At 46.4% G+C, this 19257-nt stretch overlaps 2 protein-coding genes across 6 annotated transcripts; both read right to left on the bottom strand.

The window, feature by feature from the left end:
* Window positions 858-5084, bottom strand: LOC110405406 (serine protease inhibitor Kazal-type 6-like). 3 transcript variants are annotated; one of them, XM_021410675.1, is made up of 4 exons: window positions 4770-5084; window positions 2816-2841; window positions 1890-2002; window positions 861-1033 (listed from the first exon to the last, which is right to left on the bottom strand). In XM_021410675.1, exons 1-4 carry the CDS (start codon window positions 4828-4830, stop codon window positions 988-990), a joined length of 246 nt encoding a protein of 81 aa, XP_021266350.1. In that variant the 5' UTR covers window positions 4831-5084; the 3' UTR covers window positions 861-987. The 3 variants fall into 3 exon arrangements, with proteins under 3 accessions (XP_021266348.1, XP_021266349.1, XP_021266350.1); XM_021410673.1 differs by lacking the exons at window positions 2816-2841; window positions 4770-5084 and adding an exon at window positions 2135-2564 and having other exon boundaries at window positions 858-1033; XM_021410674.1 differs by lacking the exons at window positions 2816-2841; window positions 4770-5084 and adding an exon at window positions 2213-2564 and having other exon boundaries at window positions 860-1033.
* Window positions 8207-18944, bottom strand: LOC110405555 (ovomucoid-like). Of its 3 annotated transcripts, none has more exons than XM_021410942.1 (9): window positions 18822-18944; window positions 12303-12468; window positions 11794-11816; window positions 11120-11244; window positions 10828-10873; window positions 9802-9929; window positions 9638-9683; window positions 8866-8981; window positions 8207-8381 (listed from the first exon to the last, which is right to left on the bottom strand). In XM_021410942.1, exons 2-9 carry the CDS (start codon window positions 12358-12360, stop codon window positions 8336-8338), a joined length of 588 nt encoding a protein of 195 aa, XP_021266617.1. In that variant the 5' UTR covers window positions 12361-12468; window positions 18822-18944; the 3' UTR covers window positions 8207-8335. The 3 variants fall into 3 exon arrangements, with proteins under 3 accessions (XP_021266617.1, XP_021266616.1, XP_021266615.1); XM_021410941.1 differs by lacking the exon at window positions 18822-18944 and adding an exon at window positions 14131-14206; XM_021410940.1 differs by lacking the exon at window positions 18822-18944 and adding an exon at window positions 12978-14118.

Raw genomic sequence — 19257 nt, 5'->3', positions numbered from 1 at the left:
TCAGGTGTTTGCAAAATGACTTGGCTGACCTCATGATAAAATCTAAAGCTCCCTTTGAAACTTAAGCGTTTAACATTAAGTGAGTTGAGTCCCATTGATGTGCTGCCAACATTTTAACGAGGGGATGCCACAAACATTTCCCTGTGTATATTTTGTACAGTGAATGGGGAGAGACTATAGACTTTATTTTCTCTCGTTGGCACAAAGAAGGATTTTCCAGCCGGCATCAAGGAGAGAGAGAGCAGCAGTGTGAAAACTAAAGAAAGAAATCAAGTTTGTGTGCAACAGTAAACTAATGCTTGTGAGTTTGCAGGCTTTGAGACAAAAACCTCTCTCAGGACAAAGAAGGAAAGCAAAATCTTTGTGCCTAAAGCTGGCCTCCCCTGCCATCTTCCTGGTGCAGGCTTAAACGCAGCAACACTCCTCAGCCTCAGCCTGTTTGCTTCTGGCTTCCCAAGCACATGAGGCATCCACAGCCACGCCACTCACAGCTCTCTGCCACCCTCCTGCTGACACCTCGCTGAGAGGGACACACCCGGGGAGGCTGCTAAGGGGCGAAGGTGCATGCTGTCACCCACCCATGGGACAGTTGAGCTGGGTGGCCTTGTGTCCATTTGTCAGAAGAATGGGTTCAATTGGGATGGAATGGGATGGTATGGCATGGAAAAGCTGTGGCAGTGGCAGGGAGGGCAGAGCTGTGGGAATCACTGCTCCTGCTGAGGAAGCACGGTGCCTTCCAGTAGGAATTCTATGAATCTATGATTCTAAGAAGATGACGTAACAGCACAGTTGCAGTGAAGCCACATATTAGCTGCGAGCACAGCTGCATGGAAACGCTTTTCTGGGTGTTATGGAAAAAGGAATCCAGCCAAAGAGTTGTGCTGAGTTCTATTTTATTGAGCAGAGATGGCAGAGACAAGGACAGCTGCTGCCGTGCCCAGGCTCCTGTGCCTGTGACCGACGAGGATCAGTGCTTGGTGCTCAGGCTCAGCACTTCCCCATGTGCTTCAACCGTATCTTCCCTCCACTCCTCCTGTAAAAGGAGCAGTATGGAAACAAAGCAGTGTATGGCAGCCAGCACAGACACAGCAGCTGGGACAGGGAGCTTGTCCCTTTGAACAAGATCATTTGCCTGACTCTGGTGCCTCACAGGGAGCATCAAGCCATCTTTCCCTCTCCTTGCTCTTCTCTAATTTCCCTTAGGATAAGGCAGCCTTCAGAGTGAAGGATTGATAAATCAATTTTTTTGCAGGCCTATTCAGTACAGAGGTGTTGGCTCCTATTACAGCTCCTTTAGAGGAGACAGGAGAGGAGAAACTCCAGTCCTCCTTCTGAGATTTTGTGTACTTTTCCACTAAGTCCATTCAGACTTTCATTTCAGCACTTCCCCTGTTCATTGCAGGGACCCTGGACCAGATGACCTTTAAAGGTCCCTTCCAACTCAAACGATTCCATGATTCTATGAGTCTATGACTTTCCATTAATAATTTGGCATGCATAATCCTGCATTCCTCCAGATACTTCAGCATCCAGAGGTGTAGACAGGCAGAGCTTCAGCCTGTGGCATACAGAGGGAAATGTGAATCAATTTAGCCCATGCAAAAAGTATAGGCAGGTATAACGGCCTCCCAGGCCCTGTGCCATCTCTGTGTGGCTATGAGCATCGTACTAAGCCTAGAAATGAGTTAATATTAAACTGAAATATTCCTGAGCATGGTGGTGAGGAGCTGACATTTGAACTAGACAAACTTAGTGGTCCTTTCTAACCTTAACCATTCTCTAATTCTATGATTCTATGGCCAGGGACTGCTCTGTGTGAGGGGAGCAGCAGTGTGGGGCTGGATGTGGACCATCTCTGTGTGGGTCCGTACCCCACCGCCCCCACTTACAGCACGGCCTTGCAGAAGGCGCACTTGTTGCCGTACGTCACGCCATCCGTGCCGCAGTGAGGGTTGGACTCCCTCGTGCAGAACACGCTCCTGTTTAAAAACTCTTTGCAGATCTGTGAAAGAAATTAAAAATAATAACAACAGTAAAATATAAGGTTTCGCTTTCCAAACAGGAAAGAAGATTGCTAATGTAATCCTCCTCCTGCCCAGAGGCCTAAAGCAGCGGTGAGGCACGGCCTGCTTACTGAAAAACAAAGGCCTGTCAGAACTGGATGAAACAGAGGAATTTCTGCCCTGTGGCTGAGGAGGGAAGCTGTCACCACCTGGGAGCAGCCTTGGTGTCCCAAGGACACGAGTGGGTTCTCCTTGGCACACAGGGAGAGCGTTAGCACTGATGCAGCCCCACATCGGCACCCGGCACCACAGACCTCACACCACCGCATGGCCTGGGGCTGCCATACACAGCGGCCTGGGCATGGGGTGCTTGGACTCAATGACCTTAGTGGTCTTTCCAACCTTAATGATTCTATGACTCCATGAAATGAACAGGCATTTGGTCTTTGGACAAGCCCCAGTTATGGATTTAAGTTGAAGGAGTAAATCACTCCTCATATCGCATTTTGTTTCGTGGAGGAGCAAAGCAGACAGAAGCGATACTGCAAACACAGCCCTGTGCATTCGGCCTGGATCGAACCAAGGGGAGCATGCGCTAACCAGCTGTCCATCCCCTGATTTGTTCACTATTGTGGCCATAGCTAACACCCCTTTACTGTGTGAGCACTCCAAAGCACTGGGCACGTTGGGAGGACCCACCTGCTCCCAGCAAAACCCAAAGCAGTTCAGCATGCACCAAGATCTGTTAGAAAAGTATTCTTCTAGAGCCAGGAGAAAATGCAGATTCAGAAAGCAGAAAGAGCTGCACTAACCTCTTCAATGTCTTGAGCTGCTACATCTAGAATTGAAACAAACAAACAAAGATTTTATACATATTAGCATTATTTTCTGAGAGAACTGAACCAAAATCACAAATCCCTTTGCAAACTGCAGCACAACGCACACAAAGTTTTCCCTCCTCTGCCATTCTGTGCGGTGGAGGAGGGGTAGGAAATACATTATTGGAATTGCTTTTCAGTATTTTGCTATTTGAAAAATGTTACTAAAATACCATGTAATCAGTCATTCAGCTGCTAACTGCACCGCAGACACATAAACCCATCTCCCTGGCAGGCAGCCACCGCCAGAGAAGCAGGGAGCTATGTCAGAGCTGAGCCTCTCTCAGCAGAGATTTTAAAGCTTCATTGAGTCTTATGGCTTTTAGGATCTTGCACCTCTGAATTACAAAACTGGCCAGTACGGTAACAAAAGCACACAGGGGAGATGGAGAAGGAGACCCTGCAGTCAGCATCAGTGCCACCCGCAGCACGGCACAGCCCTGAGACTCCTGGAACAACCTCATCTAGATGAGATACAAAAGGATAGCGTGGTGTGATCTGGGGCAGAACAGGCAGTACCAGGCAGTGACAGAGCAAAAACACCTGCTGCAGGCACAAGCTCTGGGCTTGGAGACAGTCAGTCCATCCTCTTTGTTATTTCCTGCCTGCAAACTTTGCATGGGGGCTAGGTCACAGCCACGGGATAGATCCTGCGGTGTCAGTGACAGGGAGTGGGCTGCACACAGCTCTGCAGGAGCTGGGGCACATTGCAAAGGGACATCCCTTGTGGTTAGGGTGCAGGCTGGGAGCACTGCAGCATCTCACTCAGCGGGACAAGCACCCATCACCCCACCCAGCTTCTGCCTGCTGCAATGCCTTTCAGTGTTTGATCCTTGCCACCGATGTATCTGTCACATCCTCAGCTAGGCTGAACAGGGAAGCCACCATTAGGGCTATCTGCATATTATTTACAAAATAGCTCATTAGATAATTTTTATAAATATTACATGCAGCTACACAAGACTTTGTGAGAATGTCTCTTGGCATCTGTTTATTTTATTTGAGATCACAGAGTTTGCTGCTATTCTGCCTGGCCTTGGAAAGAAGCTTTAGCACTCTGACAGAACCCAGTCCCAATTAAGACTCAATTAAAGACAGATGAATATTTCATAATTAATGATGTGTACAAAGTAATTCACCTCTTTTCTCCATGCACAGCCTGCAATTTTCTCAAGTGAATTCTTTATTCAAATTATTCACAGAAAAACAAGTATAAATAATTCTTGGTCTGCAGTCTTCAATAATGGCCACCACAATGCTTCCCGATTTGGGTCAGCCGGACACGAGCAATTGATAACATCGATGCGCCCGACGCATCCCAAAACCATCAGTCAGCCTCCCCAGATCAAGCCCAGAGAGCTGTGTAAACCTCAAGATAAATAAACGCTGGATCCTTTCAATTTGCCCTCTTTGTTCTGGCTCCTTGAGGACATTTGAATTTCATTTTCAAGCTTTCCTCTGCAATGTATTTGGAAGCTGAAACTTTCATCTAATTACGCTGCCACGTCTCTGAGGAAAACACCAACTACGAAGTGCTTAGGATCAAAACAGGAGCTGATGACCCTGAGGTATGAGTTTCTTCTCTAACTGGTTCAGCAAAACTCTCCAGCAAACATTTCTACCAAAACTCATAATTACACTCAGCTTTGGTACATTTGCTGAACGAGCTGCTTACAATTTGCTCATTCTGTCTCCCAGTGACACCTCCACAGTGTTATTCACTGCGGAGGCACACGAGGAATGGAAATATGTGACACAAGCAAGCAAGTCCTGCAGATATTTTCTACTTGCTCAGCTTTATCTTCAAGCCCGTCATCCGCTGATCAAGGCTCTCTGAAGTTGCTCTTGTCATAAAGTTTCTTTCCAAGGCTACAGAAATATAACTTACCCGAGAAGAACGACAGCAGCAGCAGCAGGCTGAGGAGCACCGAGGTGCCTGTTGCCTTCATGCTGCTCGTTTAGTCCCCGGCAAGTGACCAGTTTGGGAGGTGTTGTCTCATCCACAAGCTCACAGCATGCTCACGGCCCTGCCTCTGTGTATTTATGTACCTATCTGCTGCTGTCCTCATTCCCCACCTTAATTGTGAGAACTTCTCCACTTCGTTTCTAGAGCCATTATTGGTCCTGGCCATGTTTATGGTGCTTTAGGAATGCCGCCCTGTCCACATCAAACCTAGAAAGGGCTAATTACATGAGTGATAGACCTGGGCCTGTAATATCTTTTTTTTTTTTTTTTCTAAATAGTCACAGGATTCTCACAAGGGTGAATTTTCAAAGTGGTGATTCATCGGGGAAGCTGGTAATTTTCATTCTCTGGGTCCTCGCTGAATGCCAGCTCCAAGGCTTTGAGCACGGCATGATGACACTCACCAGACATTACGAAATAAATCACAGCATGAGAATGTGTTGTCTGTGAAACCAATTATGCGTTGTTCCCTGGCTATTTTTGAGGATGGTTCTAAATTTGTTGGGTTGGGGTGGAGAAGCGCACTGATGCACTCATAGCCGTGTGCAGAGTCCCACATAGGATGGCTGCCTCTCCTCCCTGAACTATTTAAACCATAGCTGTCAATGTTTTCCAGCTCTTCACATTTGTAAACATATGCTAGGACTCTGTTTCCACAGCACGCATCAATTAAAGGAATTTGGTGGGGAATCAGGAGACTCGCACTATTTCCAGCTGATTCTGTGTGAAGAGTATGGAATCATAGAATCATTGAAGGTGGAAAAGACCACTAAGATCATCCAACTATCAACCCACCTCCAACCATCTCTCCACCAAGAGCAGTGTTCAGCTGCACCACTTGCACAATATCTCTTCAGATAGGATCAGGCTTAAAAATTTCAGCATGTTTTCCTATGGAAACTAGTATTATGGGAACACTCTTTATAGACAGATCTTTGTATTAGTTTCCCCAGCAAATTTTGTAACTGCAACCTACTGTGTGGAGCCTGCTTTAGCAAGGGGTTGAACTTGATGATTTCCAGAGTTTTCCTTTCAACCTCTATGATTCTGCGATTCCAACACAATTTCACACAAGAATGGAAAACATACACGCACAAAAAAGTACTTAAATACATTTTCTAGCAACCAAGGATTTCACAAACATCCTCAACTAGCAAGTGAGAGTTTCCGTAGGAGAGCAATGCCATGACTGCCCTACACCTGGGAAAGCATTAGAGTTTGCAGCTCGCTAGACACCATAAAACCCACATAGCAGAGGAACCACGATTGACAGGTGAGTTCTCAGATGTCTATTAGGGTGAGCTCACAACACAGACTCTCATATAATTTACAAGTCCGTCAGCCGCAGCGCCATTCAAAATCATGCTTAGTTCTGCCACTTGCAGAATCCCTTGTTTGCCTTTTCTAGCTCCAGACACTGCTCACCACCCCAGCACTAATACCTCAGTTCTTTATCTATCCAAACGTTTCACTTGCTACAGCATAGCTCACTGGGAAAAGCCTTATAAAACGTACCACAGGGACCAACACTTTGTGGGCTGAGAGGAAGAGACTAAATTAGCAAAGTGGTGATTATCCTTGTCACTCCTCTTTGCACTTATAACCTATGAAATGGGCCACTTGCTGCTGTAGGTGGGGAAGTTCTGTGCCTCCGATTTCTCAGAAAACTGGGAATGGAACAGTACCAGACAGGACAAGGCAGCTGGGATTTGCCTTACAGTGGAATGGGTATGGCTGGGCAGAGCTTCATTGCTACCAAGCCAAGTATTTACCTGCATTGGGCCAATCTCTGAGCTTACTTGATAAAAACCTTCTCCATTTTCCAAAGAGTTTGTCTGCGCAGCCATATGCCCTGTCCTTGCCATTTGCCCTCCCTTTCCCTATAAGGTATTAGCCCTTCTTCGAGCTTTTCCAAAGCCTTTTCTGCTCCTGAACTGGTACCAGGTTTCCTCCAGCACACAGTGGAAGAGGCCTACCGTAGGATCTTGCTGTTGAAGGCACCTTCCTGCTCTGGCCAAAACTCTGCTGCTCTGTGGTAATTCAACAAACTCCGGCCAACAAGACATTAGAGCTGAGCCATCTCCTTCACTAAAGGTCTCTGGTCACATTCAGCAGTGGCTTACAGTATTTCTTGGTTATTCTTTTCCCTTATGGGCAGATTAGCAGGGAGCACCCTCATGGCTCTCCAGTTTGTCTTTTCTCACCAGCAGGCACTGAGGCACATGGTGGTTTATGCTGCCTGCACTAACAGAATAAACATTTCAGAGTTCCATCCCTCTTGCTAGGATGGACCACTGCTCTGACGCACTATTAAAGGACAGCTTCTCATCTTCTGGTGGGAAACACCTATAAGATTTCTAGGTCAAGAAACAGCCTATTTCAGGAAATAAAGCCAGAGAAAAGCTGGGAAGTCACAGATTTTGTCCTCAATATCAGCCTGAACAGCTGAATGTCTTCCTACGTAATGAGAGAATGGGAGGTGGAGAAAGGAAGGGGAAGGTGGCATGAGCAGAGGCACTTGGGAATTTTCGCCTGTTGTTTGCATACTCATTCCTTGACTCAGCCAGGGAGATGGCACATCATTGTGAATGCTGGCATGCATCATCCACACATCACCTTTCATTCCAGATAGAAGCCACCTTGGAGCTACCAAGCACACCTTCTCTCCTTTCTTTTCTAGGCCTGAAGAATCCCAAACCTTTTCCTGAAGAGTCCTTTCTCTTTGCCTCAAACATTCCAAGTGCAACTTTTCAGATCTCTTCTCCAAGAAGCCTCAGCCCAGTCTAGTTTCTCCTCTGGTCCTCATTAGGCTCATTACAACGTTGCCCAACTTGCTGCAATTTTCTGCTGATCACCACACTCTCGAGAGACACGCCCTTCAAGGAAGCAGCAGTTCCTAATTTTCTTCCCTATGAGAGAGTCTCCTCCCTTTGCCATAAGCCTCCTTATAACACACTGCCAAACTTGCCCATTGCCCAGGTGTATCAAAGCCATGTTCCCTCCATGCCAAGGCTCACAAAAGGACTGCTTCCTCCAAGGCTCCCTCCTTCTATAAAGCCACATCCTGACCACTTAAAACAAATCCATTTATGTGCTATAAGACACAGAATAGAGGAGAGCAGCAGCATTTTATAGCAACATGTTTCCTCTTCTGATGGTTTGGAATGGCGTGACGCACTTTCATGAGGGCTTAGGCTTTTGTGTGATGGGCGTTGCACTTTGGTCTTTATTGTGGTTTATTTCAAAACTTCTCCTGCCTGACAGATAAGTGCCTAAAAGCCTGAAGAGTTTTACCTCTGCCCTGGGAAAAAAAAAAATAATAACAATAAACAAAAAAAACCACACCAGTACATGCCAAAGAGAGCTGCTGGCTTTGATTTACTGACGGGTCAAGGCAGAAAGCAAAGTACAACAGGGAGCAGGGAAGAGTGTGTTGGAATTGCAGGCTTTGGAAGTGAAAGGTGAGGGTAATGGTTATGCTCCAGCACTCAGCATTCTCCACGGTGTCGGAGAGATAGAGATCCATGACTCCTCCTGCAGAGAAAGGAGGAGGCCAAAATCACTGATGTGGAAGGCAGTTTTGTAGCCCTGATGGTGCCACTGCTGACTTTACCCAGACAAGCCAGTGCTCCATGCTCTCGCAGTTACACCTTCACCTCTCTCCTGATTCCCCAGGTTACACACTTAGTCATGTTAAAGAGATTTGGGACAAACCCTGTAATTTTGGATACTCCCCCTACAGTTACCCTTCGAATTACTCTCACAGGGATGGATCAGGAGTACTATGAGCCCGCAAATGGGAATCTGAATTTAGTGGTGAGGGGAGGAGAAGACTCACCTGTGTTTAAGATCTGCAGTGCTTGGGGAGGGTACAGCAGAGGGAGTGCTGGGATCAGGTTGGGGATGGGGATGGATTTACCAAGGGGACAATGGACGCACGAGGGTTCCCTGGCAGCTTCTGCCTTTGTACTCCAACACAGCAGTGGTTTCATGGCTGCGTGGGGAGCACTGTACTTACAGAACTGCAATGCAGAAGTGGCATTTGTTCCCATACGTTACGCCGTCAGAGCCACAAAGGGGCATGTACTCATCAGTGCAGTAGATATCAGTGCTCTTGAATTTACTGCAGTCAATCTGTAGGTAATGGAGCAACAACGTATTGAGAAGCCTTTGTTTGCTGTATTTTCCTACACAAGTGCTTTATGTTTATGACATGGCAAAGCCTAAAAACATTTTTTCAGCAGCAGGCTTCTGTTCTAGCAACTCTGCAAATTATAATGCACTTGCCTGGCAGAGCACAAAGTGAGAAGTCAGAGGGAAAAATCTAACTACCCTCAGAAGCAGTGAAACAGCCATGCCAGTGCTCCCCAGCTGGCTGCCCACTGCCTGCTCTGCTCTGGTTCAGCAGCCAGCAGAGAGGGGCTGCCCAGAAGCAGTGTGTCACAAACTGCACGGTACAAAGTCCTCCCACCCAAGTAATGACAGCTGATGCTGCATGAGCCCCACGCTCCCCAGGAGCAGTGAGCACCTCTGGCACAACCACCATCTGAACAATGCTCTCAGCATCAACCCCAGTCAGGAGCTGTGCAGGTGACACTGATGCTGGAGTCAGGGATTTTGTTCAGTGTCTCCTGGCCCTGGCATACTTGAGCTATTTTCCTCAAATCCTTTTTCCAGGATAAATACACCAGCACAGTGCAGACGTCTCTATTACATAGTCCTGACTCATTGAATTTGTGTTGTATAATGTATTATAACAACAGTTCATAGTGCAGACTTTTGAGCTTTACCTTGGGGTATTTTCCAACAGTGAGCAGATCTATGTCCTCTCCATTCCTTGGGGAAGAAAGCAAGCTGAGAATGAACCAGAACAGCACAGCCACTCCAGGAGCCTCAATACGCTCCAAACACCAACTCCCAGCTCCCAGCACCCAGCCTGTGACCCACCACTCACGCCACTGCCGAGCAGAAGGTGCACTTGTTGCTGTAGGTGACCCCATTGGTGGCATAGAGCGGGCTGTACTGCTGGCTGCAGGCCGTCCCCAGCCCACCGGTTGCTCTCATGTAGCCAGTGCAATCAACCTGAAACAGCCACAGAACAACACTTCAATCAGCCCTGTGTAATGGTGCGTGGTGCGAGAGAGATGTCCCATCCCCAGGCTGGTGCTGAGTGGGGCTGTATGGAGATGCGAGCTTCCAGCCCAGCACAGTGCAGCCAAGGGAGCACAGGCAAGTGAAATTCTGCCTTTGAAGACATGAGGACAGCAGGATCCTGGAGCAGGTGGGTTCTTCCTGTCATGAAATGGGTTTTGTTGGTGTCATCTTGGGGGTTTCCACCCTAAATGCCACCACGCGGGACCTGTGCCTAATGTGCCCTACACGGCAGCAACTGCTGCTGTGAAATGTCTGCTCCACTTGAAAATGGAGCCGATGCTCACCTCGGTGTTCCTGCCATTACTCCGAGTGTACTGAAGTGAAAATTGTAGCATTATGTTAAATTGCACAGCCGGAGTGTTTCTTTACATTATCTCTCTAAACTAAAAATAGAGACTCTTCTCCACTTCGTGGTAGCTCCATGTATTGATAAACAAACCTCAGGGTAGATGTTCTGATGGAATCTTTTTTTTTCTGTTACAAAATTGTGATTTAGTAGAAATCCAAACTTCCGCAGGGAATTTCTTAATTTCAACAAACTTCTAAGTCTAAAGGGAACTATTTCGACAACACCAAAGCATTATTGAAATCAAGAAATTCTGTTTTTAAGTCAGCTGTGCTACACAAGATAACATCTCAAAACTCACTGTTGAAACAGATTTGCATTGTTCAAAATGAAATGTATGTATATACATCTTGAAGATCTGAAATTCTTTATTCTTTCATTATATTTCTGATGGTTTTGGAGCTGTACATCTTTATGCATAATTAGTGCTAGGAAGGGATTCTGCCTTCGCTCTACACTGTGGCCCAGTTGGGACCATACCTTCACGCACCTCCCATCGTGCTTCTTGGCAACCGCCCTGCTCCGGCTAGGAGAGAAAGAAAGAAGGATTAACCTGGTGGTGCCATGGAACCACCTCACTCATTAAGCCTCTCCACTCCAAGCCCCACTAATTAATCAAACTCAGGAGCTTTGACAGGGAAGAGAGACAGCCTGTACACTGGGAAGACAGAAACAGGAAAAATCGAATCCACCCGTGATTAGTCACAATTCAAAAGGCCTTTGTCTGCCACCTGAGCCATCATTATGGGTAATCGGGCGATCCTGTACTCACAGGATTTGTCTGCAGAGCGAGCACTCGTTGGGGTAGGTGATGTTGTCGGTGCCACAGACGGGCTGGAAGATCCTGGGGCACGCAAGGTCCCCGCTGTCCGACAGCCGGTACGCACTGCAGGAGGCCTGGGAAAAGCACAAGTGAGGCAGTTCTGCAGGGAAGGAAGGGTCTGCTCACGTCCATCAGGTTTTCCATGCATGGCTATGCTGCAGGTGGTCATTTTATTCTCTGTCGTTGAAGAAGTGGGAACAAATTTCAGTGCTCCTTGCAGTATGCATGAGCACAGCTTCACTACTGAGGCTGCTGGCACTGCAGACACGCACGACTGACAAAAATGATCGTTCCTTAGGGAATCAGGCAGGGGAGATATTGAGGCAGTTAGCGAAAAGCTGTGCAGATTTTCTGCTGGCACACTGTGCCACGCCAGCTCCCACTCTGCATTATTAATTGCCAACTTTTATCACCAACATGGTACGTTATCTTTCTCTGACAAAGATGTTTTCTTATTTGCTGGGGGAAAAATGGCCTATAATTCCTAGGGGCCCTTTTTCTTCTTCCTTTCTTATTTTATTTTCTTTTCTTCTCCCTCAAGACTCCCTTAGGATATGGTGCGAGTATGAATTATTCATCTATTCATAGAAACCACAACTAAATGATGCAGATCTACTACTCACCCATTGCTGACCAGAAGCAATATCTAGAAAGAACAGAGATTATAAAATACAAAATGTTATAGCATCCTTGATTAAAATTCCTCTAGAATTATCAATTTCCCAACGGAGTCGTGACATACTTCTTTTTATTACTGAGAATTACTTGTTTCCTAAATATTTTATCCAGTTCAAATAAGCAAGTTATATCCTATAATTTAAAAAAAAATCAATTATTGGTGAAAATATAAACTTTGACTCACTAAGGAAGACATGGGATATAAATTGTCTCCTTTTGCAGCGCTATGAGACTTACTGAGGATAATAAGTTTATGTCAGACAGAGGCATCCTGCTAGAGTTACGTAAATATTTGCACAAGGATAAAGTTCATTAAAAAGAGAGCTCGTGTTTTACCAAACCATCACTTCTCCAGCAGGCTGAGCTCTCTTTTATGATTATAAAGGCATCCTGAACCACATTTAGTTCAGTAGGAGTAGAAATATAAGCAGAGAATGTCACAAAAACAACTTACCAGAAAAGGAGCTGAGAAGCACTAATCCAAGGAGGGCAGCAGCTCCCATTGCCTTCATAGCAGAGGTGGCTGTGCAGCCTGTTACCTGCAGATCTGTTGCTCTTGAGGTCAGTAGAGGTGTTTCTCTGCCTTCGCTCTCCAGACTTTATATATACATCTCCCTAACCTGGTGAAGTCATCAGATAAAGTAATTATTTGCCCCGTAAACTAAAAAAAATGTATTGATTACTGAGTTGAGCCCTAAAGAATACTTGTTTGTTAGAGAGATGCCCAGCAGAATTAGACAAAAACATGAACTACACCCAGCTTGTTAAGAAAGGCGCCCTGCTGTACAATGAGTGATTTATGCTGCCCAAACAACAGCACTGTCTCAATACTAGATGTTGTGAAATTACATATGGAAGTTGGCAAAGCAAAAAAGCTAATTTGTTGAAAGCGTTTGAGCTTGTGCACACTGTATTACACATGCTACACCGTGTTTGGGTTCCAGAAGACTTTTATGGAATTGGACATCCTCCGCTTTTACGGAAGTAAAGTCTGGGGCTTGGCAGGCAGCAGCGTCTTTTCAAGATGCTGAGGGCACAGTGAATCTCTCCACAGTCTCTTTTGTTTCACTGGTGCACTTGATTTCTCACTGAGGGGATAGAAACAGTCATCACAACAGAAAAGACTTACCTAAGACTTCAAAAGTTTAAGAGACTTGTCCATGTAGAAGGAGGAATTATTCATCTGTTGGCAATCAATGTGAACCCAATTAAGAAACAATGAGAATAGCAAACCTTAAATCTGAACGTTGTTTCATCTTACTGGCAAGCAAGAGGTGTTCTGTGCAGATGAAAAGGGCTTGCTTAATACTCAAGTAATGCATAAAACCATTGCAGCAGCAGCAAACGGAAGGTGAGTCCACACGTCCCCCTTCTATCACATGACAACAAATTTAGAGTGCCACATTCCCTAAAATATATCTTTCAGCTAAGTGAAGAACAGCGGTTCTACTAAGTGGTTCTACTCTGTCACAGATATATGGCAAAACAAATGTTGCATAAAACACATTTTGGTTGAAGATTGTAATGAAAAGGAGTGAGGGATGGAACACATTTGTGCTTTAGAAGGAGCTTGATCCACACGCGTGGCTTATAGGCAGCCTACATTTGAAATAGGAAATCAGAATTGTTTTTCTCATTATCCTGGGAGGTGTTAAAGCCTTAGCATGGCACATAAATCATAAAAATGCAGCTGAAAGTGTAAGGAGCTGCTGCTCACAAAATAGAGCTTGCAGGCTTTGGCCTGTTCATGTCAATGAAATCATTTTCCTGAAAAATAAATGAGTAATGTTCTTTGGAGCTCATTCACAAATATCAAGAGTTGAAGGGTTCCTTTCAAAGCTGTTTCTGTTGTATTCTTAGCATCCTGAGCGACGTGCCTGTCAGATTTCTTGAACTGATCAGAAGCATATTTGGAAGGCAAGCAGTAATCACTGAAGCATTAATATTGATTTTTCCCCAGGGACAAGAACGCCTGAGCTGAAAATAAGGCTCCATCAGAACTTGCACCAGCCATCAGCAGAGATCATGGAATGGCTTAGGTTGGAGGGGAACTTAAAACCCACCCGGTTCCAACCCCTGCCGAGGGCTGGCTGCCTCCCACCAGCACAGGCCACCCAGGGCCCCAGCCAACCTGGCCTTGGGCACCTCCAGGGATGGGGCATGCACAGCTTCGCTGGGGAGCTAGCGCTACTGCTTCTGCAGTGAGGCTACAGGAGCAGAACCTATCCCCTCTTCAACCCTTTGACCCCACATCTAGGTCTGACAGCCCCAGATCCCAAAACCTGTGCTTCTTCTCTCTGTCCTCTCAGGCTGAAGTCCATCTACTTCTCTCAGAGCTTTGGTATGTGGTGGAGAATGGTGTCATCCTCCTGTATGACCAGCACCTGCCCTTGATTAACAAGCTCCTTCTGGGAGACCTCTGAAGGCCTGGGGAGCCAGCGAGCCCTACCCCAGGAACTCCAGCTGGGAGAGGAAGAGGAGCAAGGATGGAGTCTTGCTACTGGGTCTATAAAATGGAATGAGATAATTGGTAGCAGTTAGGGCAGGGCAGCTGGGCGAAGTGTTACGTGGGATTGCATAAAGAGCTTGATTAATAAGAAACAGAAGGGAATGGGATAGAAATAATTGCTGATCAACAGATGGGTTGACGCAGGCATTAGGAAGAATGAAAAACAACTGTCTCAATGCATTTGGAGGAGCAGGCTTCAGGAAATGCCATACACATGTTGCAAATGGGAAGAGGAAGATGAACATACCTGCCCAAATCCCTGTGTGTTGCTGGAGTTTCATGATGGTGGCTCAGTAAAGTGAGTTTGAGTGCAGGACTATTTCTAGTCTTTTTTTCTACAGATGTAAGATCCATAGAAAAGATCAAATAGAACCCTTTCTGCTATTTCAAGTTCCAAGATTGTAATTGTAGTTAGGAAGGTTATATCCACATGAATGTGAAAACATTGGCAGCCACACCATGCATTCCCTTGTGCTTATGTAAATTTCCAGTAAGCCTGGAAATTGTCCCCAGTTTCCAACTCAGCATTATGCTCTCTCTTATCAGTGCTTTTTTCTGAGAATCTTTTCCTCTGCTCTTGAGATTCTCTATCTCAAAGAAATCCGTAATCTACCATGACCTAAAACAGATTTTCATTAATTTTCCCTGCTTTACGGGCCGCCCTGCTGCAGCGATGAACACACGACGCATTTCCTTTCCTCTGCTTCTGGACCCACTGCAAGATGGAGCAAAACACGTTGCTGTTACGGGAGCGATGCACACGGGGGCAGGACTGGATCTCCTATGAGGAAGGGAATTCAATTTAGAGCAAGTAAAGCCCCTGCTCTAAGCCGCACTCTTGTGATATTTCTCCTTGCAGCTCTACTATCTGATTGCTGCCTGCATATCTCCTGCCGCTTAAGCACAGATGATATCTCAGGGAAGAAGGGTGTCTGGAATTACTTGGCTTGTAGCAAAAAGCTGAGGATCCAGCCCAGTGCATCCCAATCCCTCAGCTCCATCACTGCAATAGCTGTGACGCAGCCAGACCCCAAAACAGCGTCTCCAGGTGGTTTTATGTTGAAGCATAATTTTATTTTTCCCCACACTGACAAACCATTTATGATGATGAAGCCCTGGGGAAAAAGCTGCATCAAGAGCAAGGTCTAGACTGGCCCGGGGTGTGTTCTGGCCAGCAACAATTAGAGCAGTACATGAAACAGAAAGACTAATATAAAATAGAGCAGAACAAAATAACTGCACGCAATGCATTAATCAGTTTGCAGCGTAATTGAATGGCGTTTCCTAAATTCACAGACACCAGATAATGAAACAAAGTGCTGAGGTACCACTAAAGAACCGTGCCATAAAACACCTCGGCAGGCAGACAATGTTTCCTGCCTGGAATTTCCTGGAGGGAAGAGTTAGATTAGTAATGATGAGAGAATATTGTGTTGTTGTTGTGTCAGGATTTTATTGAGCAGCAACAACAAAATAATAATAATTTTCAGTGATGACTGTGGCAGAGCCTTGTCCTCCTGGCCATCCTGCAGTGCAGGGCCTGGTGCAGAGGTGGGGGTAATGCTGGGATCCCACGCTGCCCTCCACCACCTCTTTAGCAGTGCAGCTCCGTGGCAGGATGGGAGATGTGTCCATCTCTACTCACATTTTCCCCTCTATGCCCTGGGTTTTGCTGTTCAGTGGTCATGGCCCCTGCAAGATGCCTTCTGAAGAATGCTGGGACCCTGAGAGCAACTGGGATCATCACTTGTCTCCCAGACAGCAAGGTTCCTTGAGGCCCTCCTCATCCCCCTTGCCCTCCTCGTCTTCACTCTCATCCCAAAGAGGGGCTTGGCAGTGAACCGTTGCAGAATTGGAAAGAGGCTGTCTCCCTTTGGAGAGCTGCTCTCTCCGCTCTCTGCAAAGTGACACATTGTCACTTAAGATCATTAACTATTTGACTGTGAGCCCGCTGCCCGTACGACACTCCGCACTGCCGGCACTTTGCTGTTAATGAATAATAAATTAACGCTATGACTCTGAGCCTTTCCTTTCATCAGCCAAGATTTCCAGAGGCCCAAGAATCTCAAAGGATCCTCTACAAGCGACAGCTGACGTAATTAACTACAAGCAGCAGCTAAGTGGTGGGTGAGGTGATAAACGGCTGTGGCAGCTCCTGCGTGCGGCCCTCTGAGCATCACATAGTGTACTGCATCCCACCCCCAACAAGCACCGTGAGCTCGGATGCAGGCAGGCAGGCAAATCTGAGAATCATAGAATCACCGAATGGCTTGGGTTGGAAGGGACCTTAAAGCCCATCTACTCCAACCTCTGCCGTGGGCTGGCTGCCCCCCACCAGCTCAGGCTGTGCAGAGCCCCATCCCACCTGGCCTTGGGCACCTCCAGGGATGGGGCACCCACAGCTCTGGGCAACAATGCTAGTGCCACACCAGCCTCTGAGTAACAAATTCCTTCCTAACATCCCACCTGAATCTTCCCTCTTTCAGTTTAAAGCCAGTCCCCCTTGTCCTATCTCTATCAGACCATGAAAAAATTTGCTCCCCTTCCTGCTTGTAAGCTCCCTTCAAGTACTGGAAGACTGCAATGAGGTCTCCTTCTTGAGCCTTTTTTTCTTGATGCTGAACAAACCCAGCTCCCTCAACATTTCTTCATAAGAGAAGTACTCCAGCCCTCTGACCATCTTCATGGTCTCCTCTGGACCTGCTCCAGCAGTTCCACGTCTTTCTCATGCTGGGGCCCCAGGCCTGGATGCAACACTGCATGTGGGTCCCCACGAGAGCAAAGCAGAGGGGGACAGTAACCTCCCTCACCCTGCTGCCACCTCTCTGTTGGTTCTGCCCAGATGGGAAAACATCGCAGTCTCTGCTTTGGGAGGCAGACCAGGTGGCTGCAGAAAGGCTTCCCTAACATATGGGTACCCATCACCGCTTTCTTTCCAGATGCTAAGGAGTCAGACAGTGTCTGCGCAAGATGCCCTGAGCATTGCAGTGGGTCTCATCCCCAGCACTAGTTTTCTTTTGGAAATCTGGAAGAAGGCAGAAGCTCATTGCCTTTTGGAAGGGTTGATTTCTTCATAAGTCAGACAATCCATTCTCTCTCCCTGTAATTTACCCATTAATACCCACACCCCAGGACTGTTGCAGGGATGTAATCACACAACATCTTTAAAAAAAAAAAAAATGGTGTGATACGTAGTATTGAAGCAAGACCTAAATGCTGAAGATTTTGTTTGTTTTCTTTTTTTTTTAATTGAGCATTGCTTCAGGCTTTATCAGGAGCTCTCAAAGTTTGGGATGAGGCTTTAGGGCAGCATCTGCTACAGGGAGCACAGCCAGGGAAGGTCCTCCTGTCCGAGCTGGAGCCCAGTGGGGTGTGATGTGAGCACTGCAGAGGGCACAGCAAGGTGAGAGCCTGGCCTGTTCTGCAGAGAAAGAACTCAGGACCTCAGAGACAGAAACTCTGCGCTTCTGCTGTGCATCCCTCCTTCTGCTTAAGGATACATCACAGAGGAACTTCACCAAAACAGAACATTCTGCAAGCTATTCCAGCTACTTCCTCTTATTGCTAACATTCAAAGACACGATAAAGACTTAATTTAAAAGAAGAACAAATAGGCTGTAGGAAATAGGCTGTATTTGCTAGAAGCGAGCTCTTCAGCAAATTACCTAATGTGGAGATGAAAACCTCTGCTAAATGTTACTTCTTTATACCTGAAAGAAAGGGATTCCTGGTAAATCCTCCCAGCTTTAAAAAAAAACAAAAAAACTATTACCCTTGCTAGTAGGAGAAGAGGAAGTCACAAAATAAAACAACTTTACATCTCCAACCAGTCCCCAAGGTTGATAAGACAGTTTAAGTTCACCACTTAGTGAAGAGATTTATTTTCATACATCCAGAAATGCACTGCAGAATAAACATTTGTTGGCATATGTTACGGCATCAGACCCGCAGTGTGGGATGTACTCCCGAGAGCAGAAATTGCGGGGTACGGCGCAGGCACTGCAGTGGCCCTGTAGATCGATGCAGTGTTGTGTTCACAAAAATACCCCCAGCAGCAAATAGTGCCAGGAGCCCCCCCCAGCCCTGGGTTTCCCCCGGCACTGACCATCAGCAGATGTCAAAGAAGAGCTTAAGGATGGGGCAGGAATAGGGTGCTACATTCCTGCAGTGCCCTTTCAGCCTCCAGCGATGTAAGTCCCATATAAATATCTTAAATGCTGCTGCAGTAACCGTGACGATAGCTTGGACACCAACGGAATGCTGCACTATTTAATTAATTTTTTTTGAAACTATCAGATGAAAATGGCCATTTCACTCGGTAATATCTCTAGCAAATATTGTTCAGACCGTGGGATGACACAAGGTTTTCAAACGCTCGATCACAATGCGATTAGTAATGATTTATATGGAAACTGCTGCCAGGAAAGAAATGATGGAGAAAAAATTGAAAGATCTGTCCCTTACCTTCAGTGCAGTGGGATCTGGAAAAAAGAACGAAATAGGAAGTGTGACACAAATGCAATTCATCCCCTCCGTTAGTGTTAAAATCCGTGAGTGCATGTCCTGAATAAACAACTTTCCGTTCAGTGTATGACTCTCAGACAAAAGGAATTTCAGGCAAAATTGTGTGCCACGCTGAGTGTTTACAACATTGATTCCGTACTACATTTTTTCTCAGGAGGGTTACAGCCCGGATGGAGAAGGATGTGCGAAATGAAAGGGAAGAAGAGAAAGCAATTTTCCGTGATTCACAGGATGAACAAGGACAGGTACTCAGAGATAAGCAAGTTACCGGGGAAGCAGGGCCGCAGAGCTGGCAGGGACTGGTGGCAGCTCCTGCGTGCAGCCCCACAATAGCACTGAAATAACAGGAGGACTCAGCCAGGTGTAACTCCCCTAA

Source organism: Numida meleagris, chromosome 12 (genome assembly GCF_002078875.1).
Source record: "Numida meleagris isolate 19003 breed g44 Domestic line chromosome 12, NumMel1.0, whole genome shotgun sequence".
NCBI classification, from domain to species: domain Eukaryota; kingdom Metazoa; phylum Chordata; class Aves; order Galliformes; family Numididae; genus Numida; species Numida meleagris.
The sequence above is the reverse complement of the archived record's forward strand: the minus strand, read 5'-3'. Positions and strand labels throughout refer to the sequence as shown.

Coding starts and splice junctions, on each gene's coding strand:
- LOC110405406 (XM_021410673.1), bottom strand. CDS start 2,332: ATGCGGTGGTGTGAGGTCTGTGGTGCCGGGTGCCGATGTGGGGCTGCA. Junction 2,003..2,134: donor TGACAGGCCTTTGTTTTTCA/GTAAGCAGGCCG, acceptor TTTCTTTCACAG/ATCTGCAAAGAGTTTTTAAA. Junction 1,034..1,889: donor GCCTTCTGCAAGGCCGTGCT/GTAAGTGGGGGC, acceptor CTCCTTTTACAG/GAGGAGTGGAGGGAAGATAC.
- LOC110405555 (XM_021410942.1), bottom strand. CDS start 12,360: ATGAAGGCAATGGGAGCTGCTGCCCTCCTTGGATTAGTGCTTCTCAGC. Junction 9,684..9,801: donor ACCTTCTGCTCGGCAGTGGC/GTGAGTGGTGGG, acceptor TTCTTCCCCAAG/GAATGGAGAGGACATAGATC. Junction 8,982..9,637: donor CTGTTGGAAAATACCCCAAG/GTAAAGCTCAAA, acceptor CATTACCTACAG/ATTGACTGCAGTAAATTCAA.